The sequence below is a fragment of the Megascapheus bottae genome, chromosome 11 (genome assembly GCF_031878675.1).
Source record: "Megascapheus bottae isolate mThoBot1 chromosome 11, mThoBot2.hap1, whole genome shotgun sequence".
Taxonomy (NCBI): domain Eukaryota; kingdom Metazoa; phylum Chordata; class Mammalia; order Rodentia; family Geomyidae; genus Megascapheus; species Megascapheus bottae.
Genome location: NC_143519.1, coordinates 42,173,758 through 42,198,168, shown reverse-complemented (window position 1 = coordinate 42,198,168; position 24,411 = coordinate 42,173,758). Strand labels below are relative to the sequence as shown.

The 24,411-nt window shown below is 45.0% G+C and overlaps 1 protein-coding gene across 1 annotated transcript in view; it reads left to right on the top strand.

Moving 5' to 3' along the window:
- Nucleotides 1-480: 480 nt before the first annotated feature.
- The window catches only part of Siah3 (siah E3 ubiquitin protein ligase family member 3), a 61,204-nt gene continuing 37,273 nt past the window's right edge, over nt 481-24,411 (top strand). The window contains exon 1 of the mRNA XM_090341727.1: nt 481-703. Coding sequence (XP_090197853.1) covers nt 569-703 — 135 coding nt within the window. The 5' untranslated portion in view covers nt 481-568. The remainder of the gene's footprint in view (nt 704-24,411) is intronic.

The window sequence follows — 24,411 nt, the reverse complement described above, 5'->3', positions numbered from 1 at the left end:
GTCTTGTAGTATTCTCCCAAGCAGCTCTGGTGAGTTTGAGCCATGCTCTGCGTTATCCATCTGCCTACTTTGGAGCAGGGTGCTTTACTATTTGACGGTCTAGACGCTTTATTTTTTTATTTATTTTAACCAGGCATTAAGAAAGGCTCTCATGTTAAATTAAGTCAATTAATAAATGGAGACACATTAAGCAATCAATTTTGTCAGCCTATCTCCCCAGCATTATGTATGGCTGGCTGTAATCACAAGATAAATGCAATGTGCTGATCTATGGTAATGTTCAATAATACATTCTCCGCCAGGCTCAATTCATCAGGGAGTTTCGGTAGAGGAGGCATTTGTTATTGGCTGTCTCTGCACCTCAAGGATAACATTTCTGTCCTTTTGATTGGCTGTCTCACTGCTGCAAGATTCTAACCGTCTTATTTTGATGATGAATATGAAGGCATGCTAAGCCGGGCTGGAGCAGAGTGTCTCAGAGGCTGCGCTCTTTCCAGAGCCCAAGGACTTATCAGCTTCCTCTGCCTCCTTCCCGTGCCAACCACTCACCCCCTCCCCAAAAGTTGTGATGCTTTTCTTTACCCAGTGCTTTGGAGCTGTGTTGGATCTGATTCACCTGCGGTTTCAGCATTATAAGGCTAAACGTGTTTTCTCTGCTACTGGGCAACTTGTCTGCGTAGTTAACCCCACACACAACCTTAAGGTGAGTGGTTGGCTCTCATTATTTTCTTTTTGTATTCCACTGGGGTTCTAGTCCTTTCTCAGTGGGCGGGAGAGAGGGGTATTGGGGACTCTCCGGCTTGGGCATGGAGCTCCCTGATCGCTGGTGTTAGGACGGTGTGGTGGATAAAGATACTGCTTTAGCTCATTCTTTCTCTGTGTGTGGCTTGTCGCTGCTAGTGATAGCATTCTGTTTCCCAGGCTGGCATGCAACACTGGAGTGATGGTGGCGTGTCTTTCCCACGCTGTCAACCTGAGCAAGGAGGGTGGGGGGGAGGGGCTCAGAGAGTAGCAGAAGTACTCCAGAGAGAAGATTCCAAAAGTTAACCAAAATTGCTGTCTGTCCCAATTGTCCTGAGAGACAATTGAGTACAGGGAAGACCCTTCTGGCAGGGGAGAAGTCACTACAGGACACTGAGGGGGGTGAGAAGCTCTTTCTGTGAAGTATTTGCCCTTGGTCTCAGGCTGTGTGTGTGTGTGTGTGTGTGTGTGTGTGTGTGTGTGTGTGTGTGTGTGTGTTGCCAGGAGGAGTTTAGCTCATCTCCTTCCTGCCAGCTAGATGTGTGTCTTGCTTGCGCTAAGGACAGGAGGCGGAACGGGGCTTGTTGTGCTCCAATTGTACAGCTGAAAGCTCCTGCTGCCCGGAGCCCTGCAGGCAGGCAGGCAGGCAGGCAGGCAGGCAGGCAGGCAGGCAGGCAGGCAGACAGCTGGGTGCTGAATTGCTGGTGGTGGCTGCCTGGCTGCCTGGCTGCCTGGCTACTCGTCCGGCGCCTGCTGCCTCTGCATTTGTGCCTTCAGGTCAATGGCTTTTAAGAGAATATCCAAAGCACAGGGTAGAGAGAAGGACTGCCACATGTTACAACTAAGATTGATGGGGACATGAATGAAGAGGGGTGGTAGGGGAAGACAGGGTGCAGGAGGACACAGCTGAACTCTCCAAAGGTGATGCTCTGAGCCACCTTTTAGGTCCTCAGGTAAAAAGCAAGCCTCGTAGAGAGTTGTTTTTGTGTCCTCTCTGTGCAGGGGGGTTGAGGGCCAGGGGAGAGGGTGTGTGGCGCAGAGCCCTGGGCAGTCTTTACAAGGATAGAGCTGCCAAGCTGGCATTCTGGGCAATGCTGTTAGGGCACTGATGGATGTTGTCAACTCATCAGGCAGCTGATTCTCACTGGAACAGGGTAGATTGGCTGAGGGTACCTCTCACCTACGTTTCTGGAAATCTCTAGGAAGGCCACTGCCTGGAGTTCCTGAAGCCACATGACAAAACCAGGCCTTGTAAGGGCCACCCTGAGTGGAGGGAGGGGCCACAGGCTGAATTGGAACCCCTATGATGAACCAGACATAGTAGCTGGGGTTCTGGGGTTCCATGTCCCTCAACCTGATACACTTGCTCTCCTTCTCTCCCCCTGGTTTCCACTGTTTCAGTCTCTCCTTTCACTGGGCTATTCCTTGTTGACTTGGTTTAACCAATGAGAATACTCTCCCCACCCCCACCCCATCATCCTTGGCAAAGCAAGGATATAGTATGCATATTAACATATAATTCTGAATTTCATTCTGTGGCCACTTCTGAAACCTTATTTGAACTCCTATTATTTTGTCACTTTACATTAGTTAGTTCCCCATGGCAAAATAAATAAAATAAATAAGTGCATTTATTCCTGTTTCACATCTTAATACTTTTAAGATTTTGTTTATGAGACTTAGCATTTCTGAAGTTTGAATTTACATGGTTCGTTGAGTCAAGGTGGTGTGTGGAGAGGAGAGCAGGGCTGCAGTGTTGGAGTGGGAGCAGGGTCAGCCATCTGTGTATATTTCTCAATAATGTCTACTTGGATATTAATAAGCAATTCTGCTGCTACAACCCAGGACTTCAGAGTCAGGACCGGAGGTCTTGATAGCACTGGCCAACTGAGGTGACCTTGAATGACTCAAGCTCTCTCAGCCTCCCCGCCCTTTCCTTCAACACAAAAAGTGAACCAATGTAGAAGCGTCTTCCCTGCCCTCTCCACACCTTTGTGAGAATGCCTAGAGATCCTAGAGGTAGAAGTGTTGGTAATATTCTCCTCTAAGAACAAACATGCCTTTAAATATAATTTGGAACAACTTCAGAAGTTTCCATAAAGCCGTGGGGCAAGTAAGAGAGCATAGAAATAAGAACAGAAAAATGATATGTAAGCTTTGAGAGGTGGCGTCAAATGGCTCGCTTTTTTTTTAATGGCTCACTTTTTGACATCTGCACTCCCTTGGTTCTTCATTTCCCATAGGAAACCATTTAGGGATTTTGCTCACGGCAGCACAGCAGATAAACAAGGCACATTAAATGCTGCTAGTGTTAAGCAGGACCTAGAGCAACATGCAAAACGAACTGCTGTGCTCCTGGCAGGGAGAGACCCCAGCAGCCCTGCTCCTCAGCTTATCCGAGTCCAGGTGATTCTCACACCTAAGGGCTAATTGAACAAGTGTCTAAAAGCATCGCTGCACCGTCACTTAGATTCAAGATTGCATGACAGCTCAAAAAAAAAAGTCCTCTTTCTAAATCGTAATGTCCATAAATAGGACCCAGAAATATTCCTAATGTGGCAAGCTGCGGTCTATGTTTTGTTTTGTTTTAAAGCCATGTGGCAATGTTAACTAGAATAGCTATTGATCTGTGGTGCTTCTTGCACTTTGTGTGACAGACTGGCACAGGAAACAGCAACCAAGGGCAAAGATGCTGCAACCTGGCTTTCCATTTGCTTAGGTTCGGGAAGCCAAGGCTTTTCTTAGAGGCAATGTTTATATGCTTTGTCTGGGCTTTCCTGAGAAGTGTACTGGCATCTAAGGACCTGAGGCAAATGCCAGTTATAATCAAAACTCCCTTCCTGAGTGGAGAAAACTATGCATGTACTATGCTTCTTTAGGTCACCTTCCTTCACAATCTCATTATGGTTTACTCAATAACTAAACTGGGCTCCCTTCACACAGGAAGCCTTTCCTTCTAAATGGAAGGCAGAGCCTTCTGCTTAAAGGACCTTTACAGTAGCTGGCCTTGAACATGAGAGTCCTCAGCTTTAAGTGACTGTCTGACACTGAAATCTGTAAGCTGCTATGATTCCCAGTGCCTGTATGTCTCTGGCTATAAGGCTAACTCCTTACCTAGGGGTCAAAGGGTATCCCTTGCCTCCACTGCAGCTTTAGCTGTAGCCAGCAGGCTTGGGGTGAGACATTGCCTGGTCCTGATTCAGCACTGTCGTCTTGCTAGATCCTTTGCCCAAGAAGCCAAGTCTCTCCTGGCTCCTCTCCCACTGGCACGAGCCACCCTAGGCAGCTCTGCCTCCTTCACTATCTTCAGGGTGGCACGGCCCATCCCTGCAGTCACATTTCCATAGTGCAGAGTCTGCAGTACTGGTCAGAGCCTCTCAGAGGCCAGCCTTCCTTCAAGCCCTTCCTATACACATAGACTGTGGCTTCCTCCTCCTAACCACAGGCATTAATAAAGAATATTCTAGAAGAAAAGAAGAAGAAGAAGAAGAAGAAGAAGAAGAAGAAGAAGAAGAAGAAGAAGAAGAGGAGGAGGAGGAGGAGGAGGAGGAGGAGGAGGAGGAGGAGGAGGAGGAGGAGGAGGAGGAAGAAGAAGAAGAGCAAAATGCTTTCTGGCAAACTTCCTAGAGGCTTTTCTGTTATTTCCACCCAGTACCAATGCTGACTTGCTGGGAACCCAGTGTCCTCCTTTCCTCTCCCTGTAGACCTGGGAGTGTAAGACTTACACATGGGGCCTGAGGTGCCTTGCTGGTGTAAACTATTAACCTTGAGCTTTCAGACAGGGACACACACACACACACACACACACACACACACACACACACACACACACACACAGAGTGGGGTGCAGGAGAAGTAAATAGGACAATGACTGCTCTCAGTTAAGTTCCTGGCAGATAGGAAATCTCAAAGTGGGGCAGAGCCGGCGTGCCCTTCCTTTGGAGGGCAGCCTGTATGGATGAATGTGTGTGGGGTGCAGAAGGGCGTGAGCAGCTGTGGGAGGGAGAGGAGAGGAGGAGGAAGTAGAGGAGGAAGTAGAGGAGGAAAAGGAGGAGGAAAGGAAGAGGAGGGGGAAATGAGAAGGAAGAAGAAGAGGGAGGAAAAGAGGAAGGAGTAAAATGGAAAGGTTTTGAGGGAAAGAGGGGAGGAGAATGCCTGAGCACTGATTTTTGAGTTCAGAGGCAGCCTTCCCAGCATTCTGCATGAATGCCTACTTTAAAGCAGTTAGTCAAAGGCTTCTGACTAGATTGTCTCCTAGCTGTCCTCATCCACACAGCTTCCCCCCAGGGTCCATTCTCTGTCCTCTAGAGTATTTCCCCATGTTCTTGCCCTGCCTCCCACCTGCTCATTAGCACCGGGGCAGGGGGGGGGGAGGAGGGAGGAGGGGAGTGATGGGGGGAGGGGCCCAGGCTGATGGTCTGCAAGCTTCATTGGAATGGCTCTGAGGCATCTTCTAAGTCACTGGCTCTTCTGAATACTGTGTCTCTCTTTAGGCACAGAGCATTTGCGCTGCTTTTCTGGTTAATGGTGATTGCAAATGAGGCTCTCGAGCCACATCACAGGAGAACAGAGCCCGGAGCAGTAATTTGGTTAGCTGTGTGCTGGTGATTGAGCTGCAGAGGAGGCTGCTGCTGGCGCTGGGAGAGGACAGCCATCGCCTCTGATGGGGTGCATCAATTCACACCGCACGGGATTCCCCTGGCTGGGTCTCTCTCCAACTGCAAGGACTATGTGGAGGAAATTAGACAGCTGATACTGAAACCTACAGACAGGACAGGGTTATTTGGGTGGCTTTTCTGGGGGGAAGACAGAATATTTTTCTAGCAATTAATAACAAGGAGGAAGAAGGCAACTGTGAAGGTATTTCACCCTTATAAAATTGTTTTTCTTTCCTTTTGGCTTCTTTGGGGTATTTGTTGGAGGTACTGGGGTTTTAAAGTCGTTGCCTCATGCTTGTTAAGAAAGCACTCTACCCATTTGAACTGTACCCTTTTTGCTCTAGTTTTTTTTTTTTTTTAATTTTTCAGGTAGTGTCTCACACTTTTGCTTAGGGCCAGTCTTAGCTTGTAATCCTCATACCTACACTTCCCTGTGACCTCCTAGTTACATCTTCCAGTGGCTAGTTATGGGTATGGAGCGCCACACCTTGCTTGTTCTTTTTGAGATAGGGTCTCCAAAATATTTTTGCCCAGGCTCGCCTTGAACCATAATCCTATCATCTCAACCTGCCAAATTCTGGGGTTGCAGGCATGTACCACCACATCCAGCCCCTAAACTATCATCTTCACCCAACCAGTTCAGGAAGAGTAGTTTATATGTAGATGGAGTATCAACCTGGAGAATGGAAACCTGCCCCTCCCATGGGGTCAGTGAAGAACTGAGGTCCCAGACAAGAACAAGATTGTATGGGAGGTTAAACATGGCAACAACGAAATACTACTAACAGGACAGCTTAAAATCACAAAACACATTCTCTCACAGTTCCAGAGGCAAGAAATCTAAAAGTAAGGTGTCTACAGAGCTATGTTCTGCTAGAAACATCCACAGCAGAATCCTTCTTTGCCCCTTTCAACTTCTGCTGGCCCTGGGCCTTCCTCCTTGTGATCACGCCACCCCAAATCTGTCCCTTTCCCTTCACTATGTGTTTTGTTCTTTGTGTGTGTGTGTGTGTGTGTGTGTGTGTTTTGTTCTTATAAGATCACATGTGGTAGTGGTTTGGAGCCATGTGGATAATCTAGAGTATGTTTCTCTCCCACACAGCCTTCATTTATTCACATCTTCCACATTCTAAAGTTCACTTTGGGGCTGTAGCAGGGAAGGTGTTTAGGTTCTGAGTTTTAAGATCTGAGTGTGACTTTGGGGACCGCCATGTGACATTTGCCAAGTCAGCCTGTTCAGGGACAGAACTGGGACCAGAAGTTAGGTATCCTAATGCTTGATTGCCCCAGCCTGCCTTTGAATGATGGCAAGCAAGTTATCCCCATTCAGGGACATACTGTAGGAGCAAAACTTGCTCCACTCTGGGCTGGTAACATCATCTCACAAGCTCTACTATGTCCTTCCCCATTCCCCCTTCACCAGGCCACATTCCTTAGCAAATCAGAGCCTGGACATCATCTATCTCTCTTTTCCCTCCCATCCCCCCACCAATCATCTCCAAATTATTTTAAAAATAGTACAATTTATATGCATCTATGGTGTACTTTCAAAACTAGATAATAAAGAAGTATGAGACAGAAGGGTAAAGCTGTATATTTTGCCCTTGATACATATTTTATAAAGCCCCGATCTGTAGAAAGAGAAACAGTGAGTGCTGGCGGGGAGGAGTGAATCAAAAGCTTTGGGAAAGACAGGTATAAGTTCAAATCCCAACTGTGTCACTTGTCAAAGCATGACCTTGAACTAAAGACTTCACCTTTTAGAAAGTCCATTTCCTCATCTATGAAGGAAAGGAAATAGTGCCCCCTCCTCCACGGAATTGAAAGAGCCCACGTTAGGTTGGTGTTTGCAATGGAAGAGTTAGGAAATAGCAGCCGTCATTATTAATGTTGTCATTAGGATGAGAGCCACCCAGAGAGAGAGGTTCTCATTCCCTCCCCCACCCCACCTGCCTGTCTCCTTACTTCCCACCACCTCTCTCTCTCTCTCTCTCTCTCTCTCTCTCTCCTCTCTCTCTCTCTCTCCCTCTCCCCCTCCCCCCCCCCCCCCCCCTCTCTCTCTCTCTCTCTCTCTCTCTCTCTCTCTCTCTCTCTCTCTCTCTCTCTCTCTCTCTCTCTCTCCTCTCCCTCTCCCTCTCCCTCTCCCTCTCCCTCTCCCTCTCCCTCTCCCTCTCCCTCTCCCTCTCCTCTCCCTCTCTCTCTCTCTCTCTCTCTCTCTCTCTCTCTCTCTCTCTCTCTCTCTCTCTGTTTCATTAAGTCATTACTTACTATTTCTTTTTGGTGTTATGGAATTGCTTTTAGCCTCCAAAAATTTTTGAATAGAACAATTTCTTGCCTTCTAGAGAAGTCAGACTCATCTTTACTCTGTTTAAGTTCAAAGAAACTCTATTAGGCTATGAGTCCAAAGTCCACTGGTGCAGGGCAGGGGCTCTAGGGAGGAGACACGTGGCCACAATGAGACAGGAGCTGAATGCACATCAATCACAAAACCAGACGCCATAAACAGATAAAAAATCCCCTTCTCCACCCTCCCTGAAAACCAGCACCTCACAACATACGCATGCATTCTTTCCATTAGCAGCAGCTCACATGAGCACAAGGTGGGAAGGAGGCTCTGTGAGGGGCACATGGTTCTGAGGGTCTGTCTCTGCACACTCAGTGATGCTGCTCCCAGTAGACTGAGGTTCCAAAGCCAGCCTGGGGGCTCCCTGAGGGGGCACAGCTTTGCTCTCTGTCCTGCAGTTCACTGCACCTTGAGGAAGTAGGTTCTTATGAAGGGAGGGGGGGGAAGGGGGGGACAAGGAATGGGCTCAACGAAGACTGTAGCCTCTGGAATTCAGGGAGAATGAGAGACATTTTCTGACCTGTCCCAGTCAAGAAAGAATGAACAACCCCATGTTATTAGAGAATTACAAATCCCTTAGGGGGTCCCTGAATGGCAACCCGTGCTCCCCATACTTTAAACACACCCTGTCTCACACACACACTGTCACATGCTCTCATAGATACAAATCGTGTCTGCTGAGCTGTCTACCTGCGTAGGCTCTACGTGATCTCAGAACAACAATGCAAGATGACAGGACACAGAGAGACACCTAGGAAAAAAAGGGTAGTAATAACAAGACCCCTGTCCCATTAAAGAAGAGTGAGCCTCCCTGGTAAAGAAAGAATAATGTTTTAATAGGGTGTTAGAGTTGGACAGATCTGGATTTAAATTTAGGACTCACTTTCCCTAAGTAAAATTCCTTTCTAGTTTTAAAACTTGTAACTGACATATTCGTAACTTTCACGCATTTATAAGATGCAGTGTGATATAGTTCAATACCCATCCACAAGGCACCAAGGTCAAATGAAAGTAATTAACGTTTCTATCTTCTTGAAAACCTCTGGTTCCCACTCATCGGAAACCTCTGGACTTGACTATCTGGGTTCTCTTGAGCCCCATTTGCTCACCCATGAAAGAGTTGCTGTAAAAATGCAATAATGTGATGTTCAGGAACAGTGCCTGCTTGTCATTACTCATTGAGAAAAGCTTCTATCCTTGCTATTAAGTACAACTCCTCAAGCATGACAATTTTTCATACATTAGATACTTGATGGCTTATGATACAGGCTGAGAAGGGTTATCCACACTGAAACCTCAGATAATAAAAGACCCAGCTCTTTCGCCTCACTTGTCTAAGTGAGCAAACTGCTCCGCTTGGATGAAAGACGGGACAGTAGTGAAAGGACCTACTTGTTGAGGGACCAAGAGTCGAAGTAAAATGCGTTCGACCAGTAAGATAGCCGGAACGATGTTCTAGTTTGAGGTCTGAATCTGACCAATGAGGCTTAAAGGATAAAGTGACTTGGAGCTGATGGGGCTAGAGTAGATCCAGGCTTAGCACTCGTGCATGTATGCATACCTCTGCTCTGTCTGCTCTGCCACCCTGTGAGGGACCATGCACTTTGGTTAAGGACACTGTTTCCAAGCTAAGTCCTCATGGCACTGACAAGCAGCGTCCCGGAGGAGCCTTGTCTCTTCCAGGAAATACGGTTGTGTCTGAGTCAGGGCTGGGAAGTCACCAGAGCCACCATTACTCCAGACCATCAGAGCAGACTGTCAAGTTCTGCTACCAAAGGCTACATGTAGGTCTTCACTGTGGACCCAAGGTGGAAGCTCAATTAGAAAACAGATCGGAAACCTGCTTGATGGGGTTAGCAGAAGAACCGAACAGTAGATCATTCTGAATGGGGATTTCACTGGAAATGTCCATGGCACTCACAAAATGCTGTACCTCTTAATAATTTCTTGATTCTTGAATGCATTTTTCTATATATTTTTATTGTGATTAATTTTAAATGTATTTTTATCACAAATTCATGATGAGGAGAATGCAGCATACTAGACTCTAGCAGCCAGTGGTATTAGAACTCCAGCAATGAGAGTAGCCTGGGTGGGTAGTGAACAGGCCTGCCATTTCCAGGACAATAGCAGAGAAAAGTCCTCTGCAGAAGGAAGTGTGCTCTGTAGATTTCATTTAGAGAGGAAAGATGGCATTGGCATGGCATGAGGAAGGCCACTGAAATGGAAGCAAATTCAAGTCAGTGATGCAAATACTAAAATAGGAAGTCAGCAACCCATCTTCTGATGGCCTTGTAAAGAGACTTCACAGCCCCTCAGATCTAACTCATAGGACTTGCCAAGATGGGCCAAGGAGTCCAAAGGAAGCAGCTGCACAGGACATCAGCTTCCTTTTCTATTAATCAGGGATCTATTGTAGCCTGTTCTAGGCTGAGCAAGGCTATATAACCTGAAATCCTCAGGCCATCTCTCTCTTTCTCTCTCTTTCTATATCATCTATATCTATATTTATGCCTATATCTTTCCATCTATTTGTCTATCTATCTATCTATCTATCTATCTCTATCCACAATAATAACAATAGTGGCAATAATAAACACAAATAGCTATCACTTATTGAAGTCATGCCATCTCAAGAAACTCTGTTACTGAGGAGTACTTTTTGCCACTGAATGGAATATTAAAACAGAAAGAGGTTAATGATCTGGTTTGGTGATCACCAATTCTTTGTGGGAGAGGTTTTTTTTTTTTAATTAGGAGTTTTTAACTCTCATTTCCTATACGAACAGAAGGAAATGTTCCCTTCTCTTTTTCCATTTCTCCATACTTTCACTCTGTCCTACGAAATTAAATCCCACTAAAACTCTCAAAAAAATGAACTCCTGTGTTTTTAAACTTCCTGATATGGTGTTCTTCTAAGTTCAGTTTTAACAGCAGAACAAGTCTTCCAAGTTGCTTGGCTGTGTGGATCTTTAGTAGTTTACTTAATAGTGAGTGGGGACCCTGTACCCTTTATCCACACCACCTATTGCTCCTAGCAGTGATTTTATTCCTTTCTTCTGCTTCCGGGAATAGCCTGCAAATAAGCTACTATATCTGAGAACTTATCTCTGATTCTGCATTGGGGAACTCAATTAGAACTTGTGCATTTTATTACCTAACATTTACTACAAATGGTAAGTGCCAAGCATTGTGCTAATTGATTTATTTACCTGAATCATTTTTTTGGTCAGTTGTAGGGCTTGAACTCTGAGCCTGGGCACTGTCCCTGAACTCTTTAGTTCAAGGTTAGCAATCTACCACTTGAGCCACAGCTCCACTTCCAATTTTCTGGGAGTTAACTGGAGATTAAGAGTCTCAGGGTCTTTTATGCTCAGTCTGAGTTTTGTTGTTATTATTGTTTGCCAGTCCTGGGGACTGAACTCAAAGCCGGAGCACTGTTAGGTTTTCTCAAGGCTAGAGCTCTACCACTTGAGCCACAACACCATTTCCAGCTTTTCTATGTATTTAGTACCGAAGAATCGAACCCGGGTTTTCGTGCATGCTAGGCAAGCACTCTATCAACTAAGCCAAACTCCCAGCCCCCTGAAACAATTTTTTAATCCTTAGTATTAAGACCCAAACTATATGTTCAATTTACACATGAGGAAACTGAGGCACAGAGAGGTCAAGTAACTTGTATAAGAACTCATCTCATGAATAGAACAGTTTAGTTCATGCTTTTTAACTTCAATGTTACTGTTCCTGATCTCAGAATAAGTTGCCTGGTAGTTTCCACAAAGAGAGTTTAACTTTTAGAATCAGGATCTATGAAAGTTATGATCTGAATAAAATATTTCAGAATATTTTCCACAACTGTACCTAAGTGAATAAGTCACAATTATGCTCCAGGAGCATTTGTTTTCAGTGAGTTTTTGTTTGTTTGTTTGTTTGTTTGTTTGGTGTGTGTGTGTGTGTGTGTGTGTGTGTGTGTGTGTGTGCTGAAGCTTGAACTCAGTGCATGGATACAGTCCCTTAACCTTTTTACTTTACTGCTTGAGCAATAGTTCCACTTCCAGCTTTTTGGTGGATAACTGGAGATAAGAGTCTCAGAGACTTTTCTGCCTGGGCTGGCTTCAATCGACAATCCTCAAATCTCTGTCTCCTGAGTAGCTAGGATTACAGGCATGAGCCACAGGTGCCTAGCTGGCTTACCTGATTTGACAGACGGACAATGTCTAGAAGTAGGACTGACTCCTCAGATGTGGCACCTGTGACTTTTATCAACACCCATCTCGCATTTCAACAGCACTGGGAACGAGGTGACCCCACGATGGAAACGTTAATGTCTCTCATTGCTGGGCTGCCTTTTCTCTACAAACAGAAAAAGGATCTTTTTATATAAAAGGTAGAGGAGGAGGGAAATGCTTTTTTAGAGAACATGGCTCTTCCAGAATAGCACCTGTTGTCTGTGAGATCACAGGCCTTCAAAACCCTTTCTCATTAGCAGCCACACTCCATTATGAAATTTATGGGTTTTTTTTTTCCCTAAAATCAAAGAGAAATGAAATTGTAATGGCTATTTCCTATCTGATTGAATCCAGCTCTTTACCTTGGGTTCTGGGAAGGCCCTCCCCCCAGTGCCCTACAGACTTCTTCCTGCTACAAAATCGTCCTGGGAGGAAGGAGGTGAAGGGGGTGTCAGTGTAAGAGAGCCAATGGGAGGCCTGGGAACCCCATTCCAGAGGGTGGAACTCACACTGATTTTGGGGACATAGGAAAAAGCTTGGCTGGACCAGAGATGGGACATGGGCAGAAGTCATGGTGGCCAGCAGAAGGCCTGGGAGAAGTGCCACAGATCTCAGTGACATGCCATGGCTGCCATGCCTAGTTCCCCTCATGCTTGCATGTCACCTGATCCCTCCGGATGGTGCCATGGGGGCAATGGAGCTGGCTCTGGCCCTGTGACCACCAGATGGTCGTCTGAGGCCCCTGCCCTGCCCAGTCCAGGCCTTCATATGAACAGGAGGGCTGACGGGCGGGCACATCAAGGAGATGCGTCATTGAACCCCAACTGATACATCTGTTTATGGTAATTAAATAAATGCTAGTTGGCCCTGCTCACTGTGTTTACTGAAGCAAGTACCAGACCCATGGAGCTGTCCAAGAATCTGAGGGAAATGAGGGACAGAAAGGTGGGCTCCAGGCACTTCCCTCCACTTCTGAAAATACCCAGCCAAGGAGGGGTCCTCTCACCACAAGGCCAAGCTGCCCCTGCCCTCTGGCTTGCCTCCCCATGGACTCTGAGCAAATCACTCAGCTTTGACCTCTCCAACTGGCACAAGAAGGTGACACTTACTCTCTGTTCCCCTCCAAGGTGACCTTGACATACAGAGATAGCTATTTGCAATTGGATTTATTTACACTAAAGGTGGTATACTAGGAATGAAATAGGAATGAGAGTAGGTTCATGTGAAAGCATGCACCAGTTACTGGAAGGACAGCTTAGGAGGAAAGAAAATGTCCACAGATGTATTTTTAAACCCCTCTCTACACTGGGAATTTGATGGAACTTGAACTAAGAGCTTCAAGTTTAATTCTAATATCCATAGCTATGTGGCCCTTGGTAAGTTGTTTAACAACTCTGAGCTTCATCTTCCTGGTCTATAATAAGATACGAAATGGGAAGTTAATGAAGGATTAATGAGATAAATATATATAGCAACACCTACACAGATGCCTGGAACATAGAATAGTGCTTGCATGAACATTGATCTCTCTTTGCTTTTCTTCTTTCCTCTCTCCCTTCCTCCTTCCTTCTTTTCTCCCTTTCTAGCTCTCCCTATCTTTCATCTTTTAACTCTTTCTATGTTTAAATAAGGAAGATTAAAACAAAACCAATATTTGATCAGTGAGATCATGCCTAGGCCAGTGGCCTATGCCTGTGACCCAACCTCCACGGGAGGCTGAGCTCTAGAAAATTGCAGTTCAAAAGTCTGAAAGATGAGATCTCTATTTAACCAGCAAAATGCAGACTAGAGGCATTTCTCAAGTGGTAGAGCACCAGCAGAGCAAGCAAGCCAAGCAGCCCCATTTATTTGGGGGGGAAAATACTAAATAAATAAATAGGAAAACAATCATAACTGAGAAAGAGTTTGAAATGTTGAAAGGAAGAGTCTTTTTTTTAAAAATATATTTTTATTGTAATTAATAAAAGGGTTACATGATATTTGCCAGATAGAAGGTGCATTAATTCACATACATTGATACCCTTTCACATGTCTTGGTCCCTATTGCCCTCCCCCCCACCCCCCCATCTTGGTTTTCCCCCCTTCCCTATCCAATTTCAAGTAACCAAATACAAATATATCCAATATATCAGATAACAAGGTAAAATACTGTAACAATATGAGATAACCAAGGGACAGCAAAAGACATGAGAGATAACATAGTACCTTAAGAACAACAATCATTCATTATATGGCTTATGTTTCTATATCCTAGGGATCCTTTAATTTAGCTTCATACTATATGGCCTTTTGTATCAAGGTTTTGCTCTATTGCAAATCTCTGCTAGGAGAGCCCAAGGTTTCTACTAATTATGATGAATGAGGGAAACCATTGAGCCTAAGTTCCTTTGAGTCTGGCTTACTTCACTTAATATGATTTTTTTCTAAGTCTTTCCATTTGAAAGGAAGAGTCTTATACTATAAGGAAAGAGACACAGGTTCCATGTAGGAATGATTCGGTTAACAAACGCAAAGGTGCCAGAAGTTTGGATAAATGCAGAAGGAACTAGGTGGGCCTACTCTAGCTCAGGGTTTGCTGAGCCACAGGCTCCATTCCTCTGGTGGGAAGTGAAGGGGAGTCCACAAAGCATTCCCAAAGACAACACTGTTTCCAGGCTATGGGACCTGAGGACAGAGGGCTTGATACATCACTAGATGTATAGTCCCCTTGGTTTTGGCTCCAGAACATGTTAGCATCTGGTTTCTACTGGGGTTTGGGGCCCCGAGGAGTATCTTCCTCTTCCCCAAGCAGGCTCAGGGAGCGCGGGGAACAATGTCAGCTCATAGGTCTGAGCGAGCCTGGGCTTCACAATTAGACAGAATTCCCCCCCCCCCATAACGATGAGTGTTGATTACGAGCACATTTCCAAGTGTCAGACACAGCTGGGGATAATAGCTTCAGCCTCACTGCTAAGCAAACCAGTTGTTGAGTCCAGGATAATTCTAGTAAGAAATTGGCACTTGGGGATTAATTGTTTAGGATGTAATGACTGCTACAGCCCAAAGTAATAAGAACAGAATGCAGTTTCCAAATTGAATTTCAGGATGAAAGTAGGTTTTACCAGGCTGGCTGGTACAAAGCAGGGGGAGAGGTTTTGTGGGGCTTTTGTCCCCCAACTTCAGCAGTGATTGGGCCAAAAAAAAATTTCCCCCAAGAACAGCTTCTGAGAAGAAGCCAAAAGCCCATGCAGAGGCCTGAGGAAAATTCGTGACTGAATTTTTGAAAGCCTGACTGGGTTCTTTCCTGAGGCCCTGGACAGGTTGGGGCCAGGGAAACCAAAGTGAGTTATGGCTGGCTGGGAGAGAGGGTTGTCACCAGCTCTGACCTTCAGCAAGTCACCTCTTCTTCTGTCTCCTTCTGCAAAACCAGGATAGAGAGTAGCACTCAGTCTGCCACCTTCAATAATACATGGTATGGATCCAGTGAAAATGTTCTGGTAAAGCACTCAGCTATAGGTAAGGATTGTGTATGTTCGAGCATGTGTGCATTTGTGTGCTTGAACTTAGGGCTTTGGCATTGTCTCAGCTATTTCATTCAAGGCTCTACTACTAGAGCCATACCTCCACTTCCAGCTTTTTGATGCTAATTGGAGTCTCACTGGTTTTCCTACCTGGGCTGGCTTTGAACCTTGATCCTCAGATCGCAGCCTTCTGAGTAGCTAGGATTATAAGTATAGGGATACCAGCACCCAGATTTGCTCTGGGCTTTGAACTTGGGGTTTCATGCTTGATGGGTTTGATTACTTGGCTGGTCTAGCTCTACCACTTCACCTATAACTCCAGGTCAGCTTTTTGTTGGTTGTTTTGGAGACAGATTCTCAAAGACTTTTCTGTTCGGGCTGGTTGAACCACAATCTCTGATCTCATCCTTGTGTATAATTAGGACTTACAAGCGTGAGCCACTGGTGCCTAGCAGCAACTCCATTTCATATCAATGTGAATGGACAAAAGTCTAGATACATTATCCCCTTTCTAGTTCTTTCTTTGATTGCTTAGTTTTAGCCTCTTCCAAAAAGAACTCTAAGAAATGTGCTTACCTGTCTCATAAGTCTGATAGTCATGTAGAATAACTCATAGCAAGAAAGTTGCCATGGTCAATGGAATGATAATCTGAGAGGCCTGGGAAGGATTTGATCTCAAGGTGACCTTCAATTCTGCCCTGGCCAGGTCTGCAGAGAACTAAAAGTGTCGTTGATCATGGAGAGTGGAGGAGAGGTGGGGAAAAGGAGGAGTGGCTCATTGGTTCCAATATTTACATCTGGAGCACCTGCAATGTATATGTATTTTGTTATTGTTGTTCTACAGTGAGGGGCTGTGCTGGGATGGGGAGATTAGAAGATTCCCACCCATACAGTCTTCTCGTGGAAGAGGAGTTCTCTACCAGTGTCAATTCCATTGTAGGTTGGATATAAAATCCCCTTTCTACTGCCCACCCCTCTCCCACACCATAGCTGCCCAGAGTTGTGTGTTGGTCCCCAGGGCAGCACGGTTGAGTGGTGGAGGCACTGAGTGGTGATGGGAGCATGTGGTCTTCAACTTCATCAGTGGATTAGTTCATTTAGGAATCCATGGATTCCTGAATGAATTATTTGGTGGTCGGGCCTGCTCAGAGGACTCAGGCTACTACAGGAATGCCTTTGTAGGGTCCCCAGTTCTTCCTTCCTCCCCTTTCCCATCCCTTCACCTTTCCATCTCTCTCCCCTTCCCTTCTTTTTCCCATTTCTTCTTCCTCTCTCCCTCCATATCCTCTCCCTTTTCCCTTGTCCCTTCCCTATCCACCTCCTTCTCCTTTTCTCCCTTCCCCTATCTCTCTCCCTCTCGTCTTTCTTATCCCTCTCTCTCTCTCTTCCTCTTTCTCTGTTTCTCCCCCTCCCTCCCTCCCTCCCTCCCTCCCTCCCTCCCTCCCTCCCTCCCCCTCTCTCTCTCTCTCTCTCTCTCTCTCTCTCTCTCTCTCTCTCTCTCTCTCTCTCTCTCTCTCTCTCTCTCTCTCTCTCTCTCTCTCTTCCTCCCCCTCTCCTTCCTGGCCACCATGAGAGTAGCTTTGTTTCATCATCTGCTTCCCACCACGACTTTCTACCTTAGCACTGCCTAAAAGCAATGGAGTTGGTTGACTATGGACTGCAACCTCTGAAACCATGAGCCAAAAGAAACCTTTTCTCTTTAAGATGTTTAGCTCAGGGGCCAGGAGTTTGGCCTAGTGGTAGAGTGCTTATCTAGCATGGACTAAGACCCGGGTTCAATTCCTCAGTAACACATACGTAGAAAAAAGCCGGGAATGGTGCTGAGGCTCAAGTGGTAGAGCTCTAGCCTTGAGAAAGTCCAAGGACAGTGCTCAAGCCCAGGACTGGAAAAAAAAAAAAAAAAAGATGTTTAGCTCAGGCGTTTTTGTCACAGCAATGGAAGCTAGCACAAACCCTTATCCAGTTTTGTCCCATCTCTGTCTGCTTTCTAGCAGTCATTAGGGATGTTAAACTGGATTCCTTTGAGTTATTTCAGCTAATCAGAAGTCACAGAAATCAAGGTCCCACAAAGCTGAAAACACCTTAGGCAGCCTGCCCCCTGGAGGACAGGAGCAGGCTCTGACACAACATTTAGACGTGGAGTTCTTAGGGTACAGGAAAAGTCAGTGGAGAATGGCAAGTGCTGGGTATTACTAAAAGGAATATAAAATGGTCCAGCTGCTTAAAACAAACAAACAAACGAAAACAACCATGCTGGCTGAGGTGGCTCACGTCTATAATCCTAGCTACTCAGGAGGCTGAGATATGAGGATCGCGGTTCAAAGCCAGTCCAGGCAGTAACATCTGTGGAACTCTTACCTCAAATTAACCACCAGAAAACTGGAAGTGGTGCTGTGTCTCAAGGGGGAAAGCAGAAGCCTTGAGTTGAAAAGTAAACACCAAACAAGCAAAAACCCTAGAACTTTCTTCAAAGGAATTACCACATGACCCAGAACTCACCTGCTGGGTAGATCATCCAAGTAAGCAAAAATTGGATATTTATATATGAATATTCATTGCAGCATTATTCACAGAATCCAAAAGGAGGAACAACCCAAACATTCGTAAGCAGATGAATCAAAAACTAAAAGACAGGGGGCCGGGAGTTTGGCCTAGTGGTTAAAGTGCTTGCCTAGCATGCATGAAGGCCCGGGTTCGATTCCTCGGTACCACATACATAGAAAAAAGCCAGAAGTGGTGCTGAGGCTCAAGTGGTAGAGCTCTAGCCTTGAGAAAGTCCAAGGACAGTGCTCAGGCCCTGAGCTCAAGCCCAGGACTGGCAAAAAAAAAAAAACAAAAAAAAAAAACTAAAAGACAGGATTGTATGTGCAGGAATAGTATTCAGCCATAAAAAAGAATACAATTCCTGAAGAGATCTTGAAAACCTTCTGCTTAGTAAAATAATGAAGACACCAAAGGAAAACTAAGGGATATTGCCTGTGTTAGGAAATGTATCAGCTAGGCAAATCCTTGGAGACAGAAGGTAAGTAAGAGGTGACTAATGCTGAAGAGGCCAGGAAATGAGTTATTATTACTTGGCTCTCACAGTTTTTGTTGAGGTAGTAAAAACGTGGAATGGGGTAATGGGTTACACAACATTGTGATCACATTTAACACCATTGAAATATAAACTAAAAATGATTCATACAGCAAATTTAGTTTAAATGATATTTTTTACCACATTAATAAACTTCACTGAAAGTAACACAACAGCACAAAATTGGCAAGGCAGAGCCTTGCTTGCTGGGTGGCTTCAGTCCCTGCCTCTCTGGCCCTGGGCCAATGAATCCTCTACAGCCCTTGTGCCCTTCCCTCCCCCACCATGGACCTTGGCATGCTCTTCCCCTCCCCAAAGCAGCCCTGTCTGGGGGAGGCGTCTTAGTTTTGCATCGTCAGAGACCACATACCTATTCTGTGGAGTGTGTATCTCAGTGGTAGAACGTGGTTGTACCTTGCATAATCATGTGTGAACATCACAGAGTACTTACACAAAGGTAGAATGGCTCTACACCTAGGAAAGATAGGGTGGGGATACTGGGTGATAGAAATTCTTTAGCTATACTGTCTATGAACTATTTGTGGCTGATGGATATGCAGTGAGGTACTGTATGAACAGTTGGCAACTCTGAAACTTTTGGAGAACTGGTGTGTAATCTCCAATTGACCCTGGCCTGGGTCTTCCAGATGTTAGTTGGAGACTGCTGGATCCAGAGGTACAGACCCTCCATCCATTACCTGACAACATAGTTCTTATTTCATCCCTTAGTCTTCTTTGAGGTAAACAGACCAGAAAGGAAAACAAGTGAGACTGTTCTGCCTCAATCCAGTTGTCAAAAGAAGGGTCACCTGTGGTTTGACTGGAAGACAACATGGCAGAACCTTCCAGATGCAGCCAGTGTGGAGATACTGTGCTGAGACACTGTGGCAGTTTCTGGGGCATGCATGTGCTAAAAGTCACTGAGCCACACACTTGACATTTATGCATATCACGCACAAGCCATTTTTGGAGTCGCTCAGCTGGGGCTTTGCCAGCAAGCTGCCCTTGAGCAAGTTACTGATCCTGAGAAAGCTCCATTTACTCAATTACAAACTGCACAGGGTGGCTCATGCCTTTAATCCTAGCTGCACACGAGGCTGTAATCTGAGGATTGTGGTTTGAAGCCAACTCAGGCTGGAAAGTCTGAGAGATCCTTATCTCTAATTAACCACCAAAAAAGCTGGGGAAAGAAAGTGTAAAGATTAAAGAACAGGACTCAGACCCCAAGTTCAAACCCAAGTACCTCTCCTTCACCTACACAAAATACACAAAGTGAACAGGAACAACACATCTCACAGCTGTGAGGATCCCAGGAGGAGCTGACACTGCATGAGGAGCAGCTCTAAATAACCCAGTAGTGGATTCGCTCATGCAAATGCTTTGAAGTGTCTGGGCACCGTGGCTTATGCCTGTAACCCCAGCAACTCAGGAGACTAAGATCTGAGGATCTCTGTTCCAAGTCAGCACAGGCAAGAAAGTCTGTGGGATTCCTATCTCCAATTAACTACCAAAGCCAACTGTGCAGCTGTGGCTTAAGTGGTAAAGTATTAGCCTTGAGCAAAAAATTTCAGAAGGAAGAAGGAAGAGGGAGGGAGGGAAGGAGGGAAGGAAGGAAGGAAGGGAAAGAAGGAAGGAAGGTTAGCATAGAAATGGGACAATATTTCTAAATGTAAAAAGGAAAAAAGAAGTTCCGTCCATAAACCTCCTCCCATCAGAATAGTCCATATCACTCATTTTGCCTACTAATTCCCCCACCAAAATCCCACTTTTCTGCCTACTGAATAGGCTTCCTGTCCACACCATCAGACATCATAATGAGGCCACCAGAGTTGGATCCTACAGGAAGCACCAGTGTGAGGCTGAAAGTAGTCCACTGAAAAGACCTTGATTGCTCTGATCATGGCTCTCTGTTCAGGCCCTAAAAAGGCTGCACCATGGGTACACTTGATTCTTATGGAAATGTTCCTGTCTGATCTAATTTCATGCAGAAGCTCAGCCTGGGACGTGAGAAGACTGACTGCTCCATCAGGTTAGCAATTTTGCGGTCTCACAGAGTCTTGAATGTGGGGTGTGTGTGTGTGTGTGTGTGTGTGTGTGTGTGTGTGTGTGTGTGCCAGGACCTATGCATTGTCCCTTAGCTTTTTACGCTCAAAGCTAATGTTCTCTCACTGGAGCCACAGCTCTACTTCTGACCGTTTGGTAGCAAATTGCAGGTAAGAATCTCACAGACACTCCTACCCAGGCTGACTTAGAACAGAGATCCTCAGATCTCAGGCTCCTGAGTAGATAGTCTTACAGGTTTGAGCCATTGGTGCCTAACCGAATGTGCCATTTTCATTCCATTGCTGTAAAGTTACGCCGTAACCTAAACTCGACTTCAAAAGGAGAAGCCAGCTTTGATACAGATTCCTAGAAGTTTATAGTGTACTGTCGTCTATTGAACTTTAGTCTCCCAGTCTCCAAGGAAAGCAAGCCCTGTGGGAAGAAATAGAGCTGGCCAGAATCCTCCCAGAACTTGACTGGCATGTCTCTAGGTGAGAGTTTGGGCCACGAACTACAGTCATGAGTATGGATGTGTGTGTGTCCATCTTAACACAGTATGAGTCCATCAAGTACATACACTTCAGAAAAGAGCAGACAGAAGAAGCTCAGAGCTCTCCTGTGGTACAGGTGCACTGGAGATAACTATATTTATAACAGCTCATTCAGTCCTCTCAACAATTTAGAAAAGTAACATCTTTCATTCTCATTTTGTGTGTATGGAAACTGAGGTTTAGAGAGACTAAGATGTAATCCAATGTCATAAAAAAAAGTCTAAGTGCAGGTTGGACTAGCTTATAATTAGCAGGATGCAATACAAAATAGAAATATGGCTCCCTTGACGAAAGCTAAGAATTTTACCCAGAGACAGTAGTGCATTATGTCAAGAAGGAGGACCTTGATTTAATGCATGGCCTGCTGGCCCCACACCACTTTATCTGGTCCATATGGGGTACTTACAACTCAGATAGACCTAGCCAGGTCTTTCGGAATACATCTTACCATTCCTTCCAGAATGATAAACTCTCAGAAGGCAAATCCATGTTCAATTTGAAGAAATGTATTTAATGATATCCACAGGATGGGAGCTGTGATTGTGCAAAAATCCATTTACACATGGTAAGCTGTGACATAGCCAGGAGGCAGGTATTAAGAGAAAGAGAGGACTAGAAGCACACAGGAAGCTTGCAGACAAGGCTTCAGGGCCGTTTATCCATAACACACCATCTTCCAGCCTAATAGTTATCTCCCACCTACTATGGGCTGAGAGCATTCTACTAGACTTTACATTTGTGAATAAACGCAGGTCTCCTGCAATTCTAGGAAGGATTATTTTTTTATTAAAGAATTTATTAACATTGATTTTTACATCATATTTCAAATGACAAGTTTAACATACAAGTGTTCAAGAAGGGAATCTCTATATACAATCACTGGGACTTAGTATTTAGAACTTAATCCAAATTAGGCTAAGGGCTTGTATGTCATAGAAATGTATTAATTTATGAAATAAAACATTATGTCTATAAAGTCATAGGTTTTTATGTCTATATAGTTATGTTTATATTTCCATTACCATGTCCATAGCATTGGGTATGCAAATATTGAGTCCCCGCTCTTGTACTCTTTGGATTTAATAGCCACATATTAAGGATACCATGTTCCTTTTGTTCCTTAGGTCTTGACTTGTCTCACTCAACATGATTCGCTCTAGATTCATCCGTTTCCCTGTGAATGCCATTATTTTATCTTGTAGAATTCCATTGTGTATATATACCACATTTTCTGTATCCATTCATCTGGAGTAGAGCATCTGGATTGTTTCCATCCCCTGGCTATTGTGAATAGTGCAGAGATGAACATAGCTGAGCAGGTGTCCTTATCATATCTTGGGTTATGATGTTCAAGGTAGATGCCCAGAAGTGGTATGGCGGGATCGTAGGGAAGGTCTATTTTCAGTTCTTTAAGAAACCTCCACACTGCTTTCCAGAGTGGCTGAACTAGTCTGCATTCCCACCAGCAGTGTAGTAGGGTTCCTTTTTCTCCACAACCCCGCCAGCAACTGTCATTGTCTGAGTTTAAAATCTTGGCCATTCTTGTTGGGGTTAGGTGGTATCTTAGGGTTGTTTTTATTTGCTTTACATTTGTGAATAAACGCAGATGTCCTGCAATCCTAGGAAGGATTATTAAAAAAAAAAAAGATAGTAAAGGCTGGTTGTGGGGTGTGGTGGCTCACGCCTGTAATCCTAACTGCTCAGAAGACTGAGATCTGAGAATCACGGTTCAAAGCCAGCCCAGGTACTAAAGATTGTGAGATCCTTGTTTCCAATTAACCACTAAAAACTGGAAGTGGCATAATGGCTCAAGGGGTAAGGCAGTAGCCTTGAGCTGAAGAGCTCAGGGGCAGTGCCCAAGCCCAGAGTTCAAATCCCACAACCGACAAAAAGAAAAAGAAAAAGAACAAAGAAAAACGATAGTAAGTACCATAAGAAAATATATTGGGTAAATTTTAACAAAGAATTAAAGCAAGCTTCTATGGGCTGTGTCATCTAGAAAAGACATCTCTAGAAAAGTGACATGAGCCAGCCTCTGAATGCAAAGATGAAAGGACTCAGAACTAACCACCAGGTCCCATGAGGAAACCCTATCTGGACAGAGGTTCAGGAGAAAGAAGGAAACAAAGAGAAACAGAACCCGGGCATCAGAAGTCCAGGGTTGGAAGAGGGAGACTTGGGTGTGAGATGAGAGCAGGGCTTGGAGGAAAACTGGATCATAGAGGAAGAGGCCTGGGGGTGCAGGGCAGGAAGAAAAGGGCCTGTGAGCAGAGCAGGGATCAGACACGAAGGTCCTTGAGGAGGAACCTATCCCAGGCCTAGGTGAGCCCTGGGAAGGGAGTGGTCAAGGAGAGGGAGGAAGGATGTGAGCATTCACTTCTTGCTCACAAAGATGTCTCCCAAAGACAGACAGGGCCATTATTCTTGGTGGAGAGGGGGTCAGGGGAAGTGGATCACCTGCAGGCACTGGACACTGGTGTCAGAGCCTCTGCTATGGCACTGAGAACGGAGCCAGGGTGAGCTAGGGAGAATTTTGTTCCTATCCCTGTATAGTGAGGGAGCAGGGGGTGAGGCTCAGATGTCACCCCTCACACCGGGCCCTGCATTGTCTCCATCTTCTACATTTCCATTTATTAACATGATGCTCCCAGAGTCAAGATAATGATTTAAAAGCTCTAATTTTGTTACATTCCGAAGCCTGGCTGCCATCAAGGCTGATTGTAATGAGATTTGGGAAGGAGTCTGGCTCTTAGCTGGGGTCAATTCATCATAGGGAGAAAGCGCTACCATCAAAACGCCCAGGAATTATTAGCACTTAGAGGAAGGCTGAAGAGACCTATTAATGCATGATGTCTAGGGAATCCTGAAGTGTGAGGCACAATTATATTTCTTATTTATTTCCCCCAGCTTCATATTTAAGGATGAAGAAAAGATGGGTAGGTAAGACCTCCTGAGAATCAATAAATAGTTATTAAGTACCTATAATACTGTCATGCTGCCTTCTTTCTGCAAACGGTGTCAGTGTTCAAAAGGACGAGTGCTTGAGCATACTACTTCTCAGTAGAGCACAAATTGTTTTTACTTGTGGTTTTGTTTTTGTTTTTGCTTTTGTTTTTTTGATAAGTGAAGATTTTTAAACTCAAGGTGAGTAAGTGCCTTTTTTCTAATAAGTGATAGAGCCAGATTTTTACCTAGGTTTTTCAGTTTGTAGTAGAATTGGAACTGTTTTTGTAGCTGTCTGCATGACAGCTACATGACTATCTCTACAA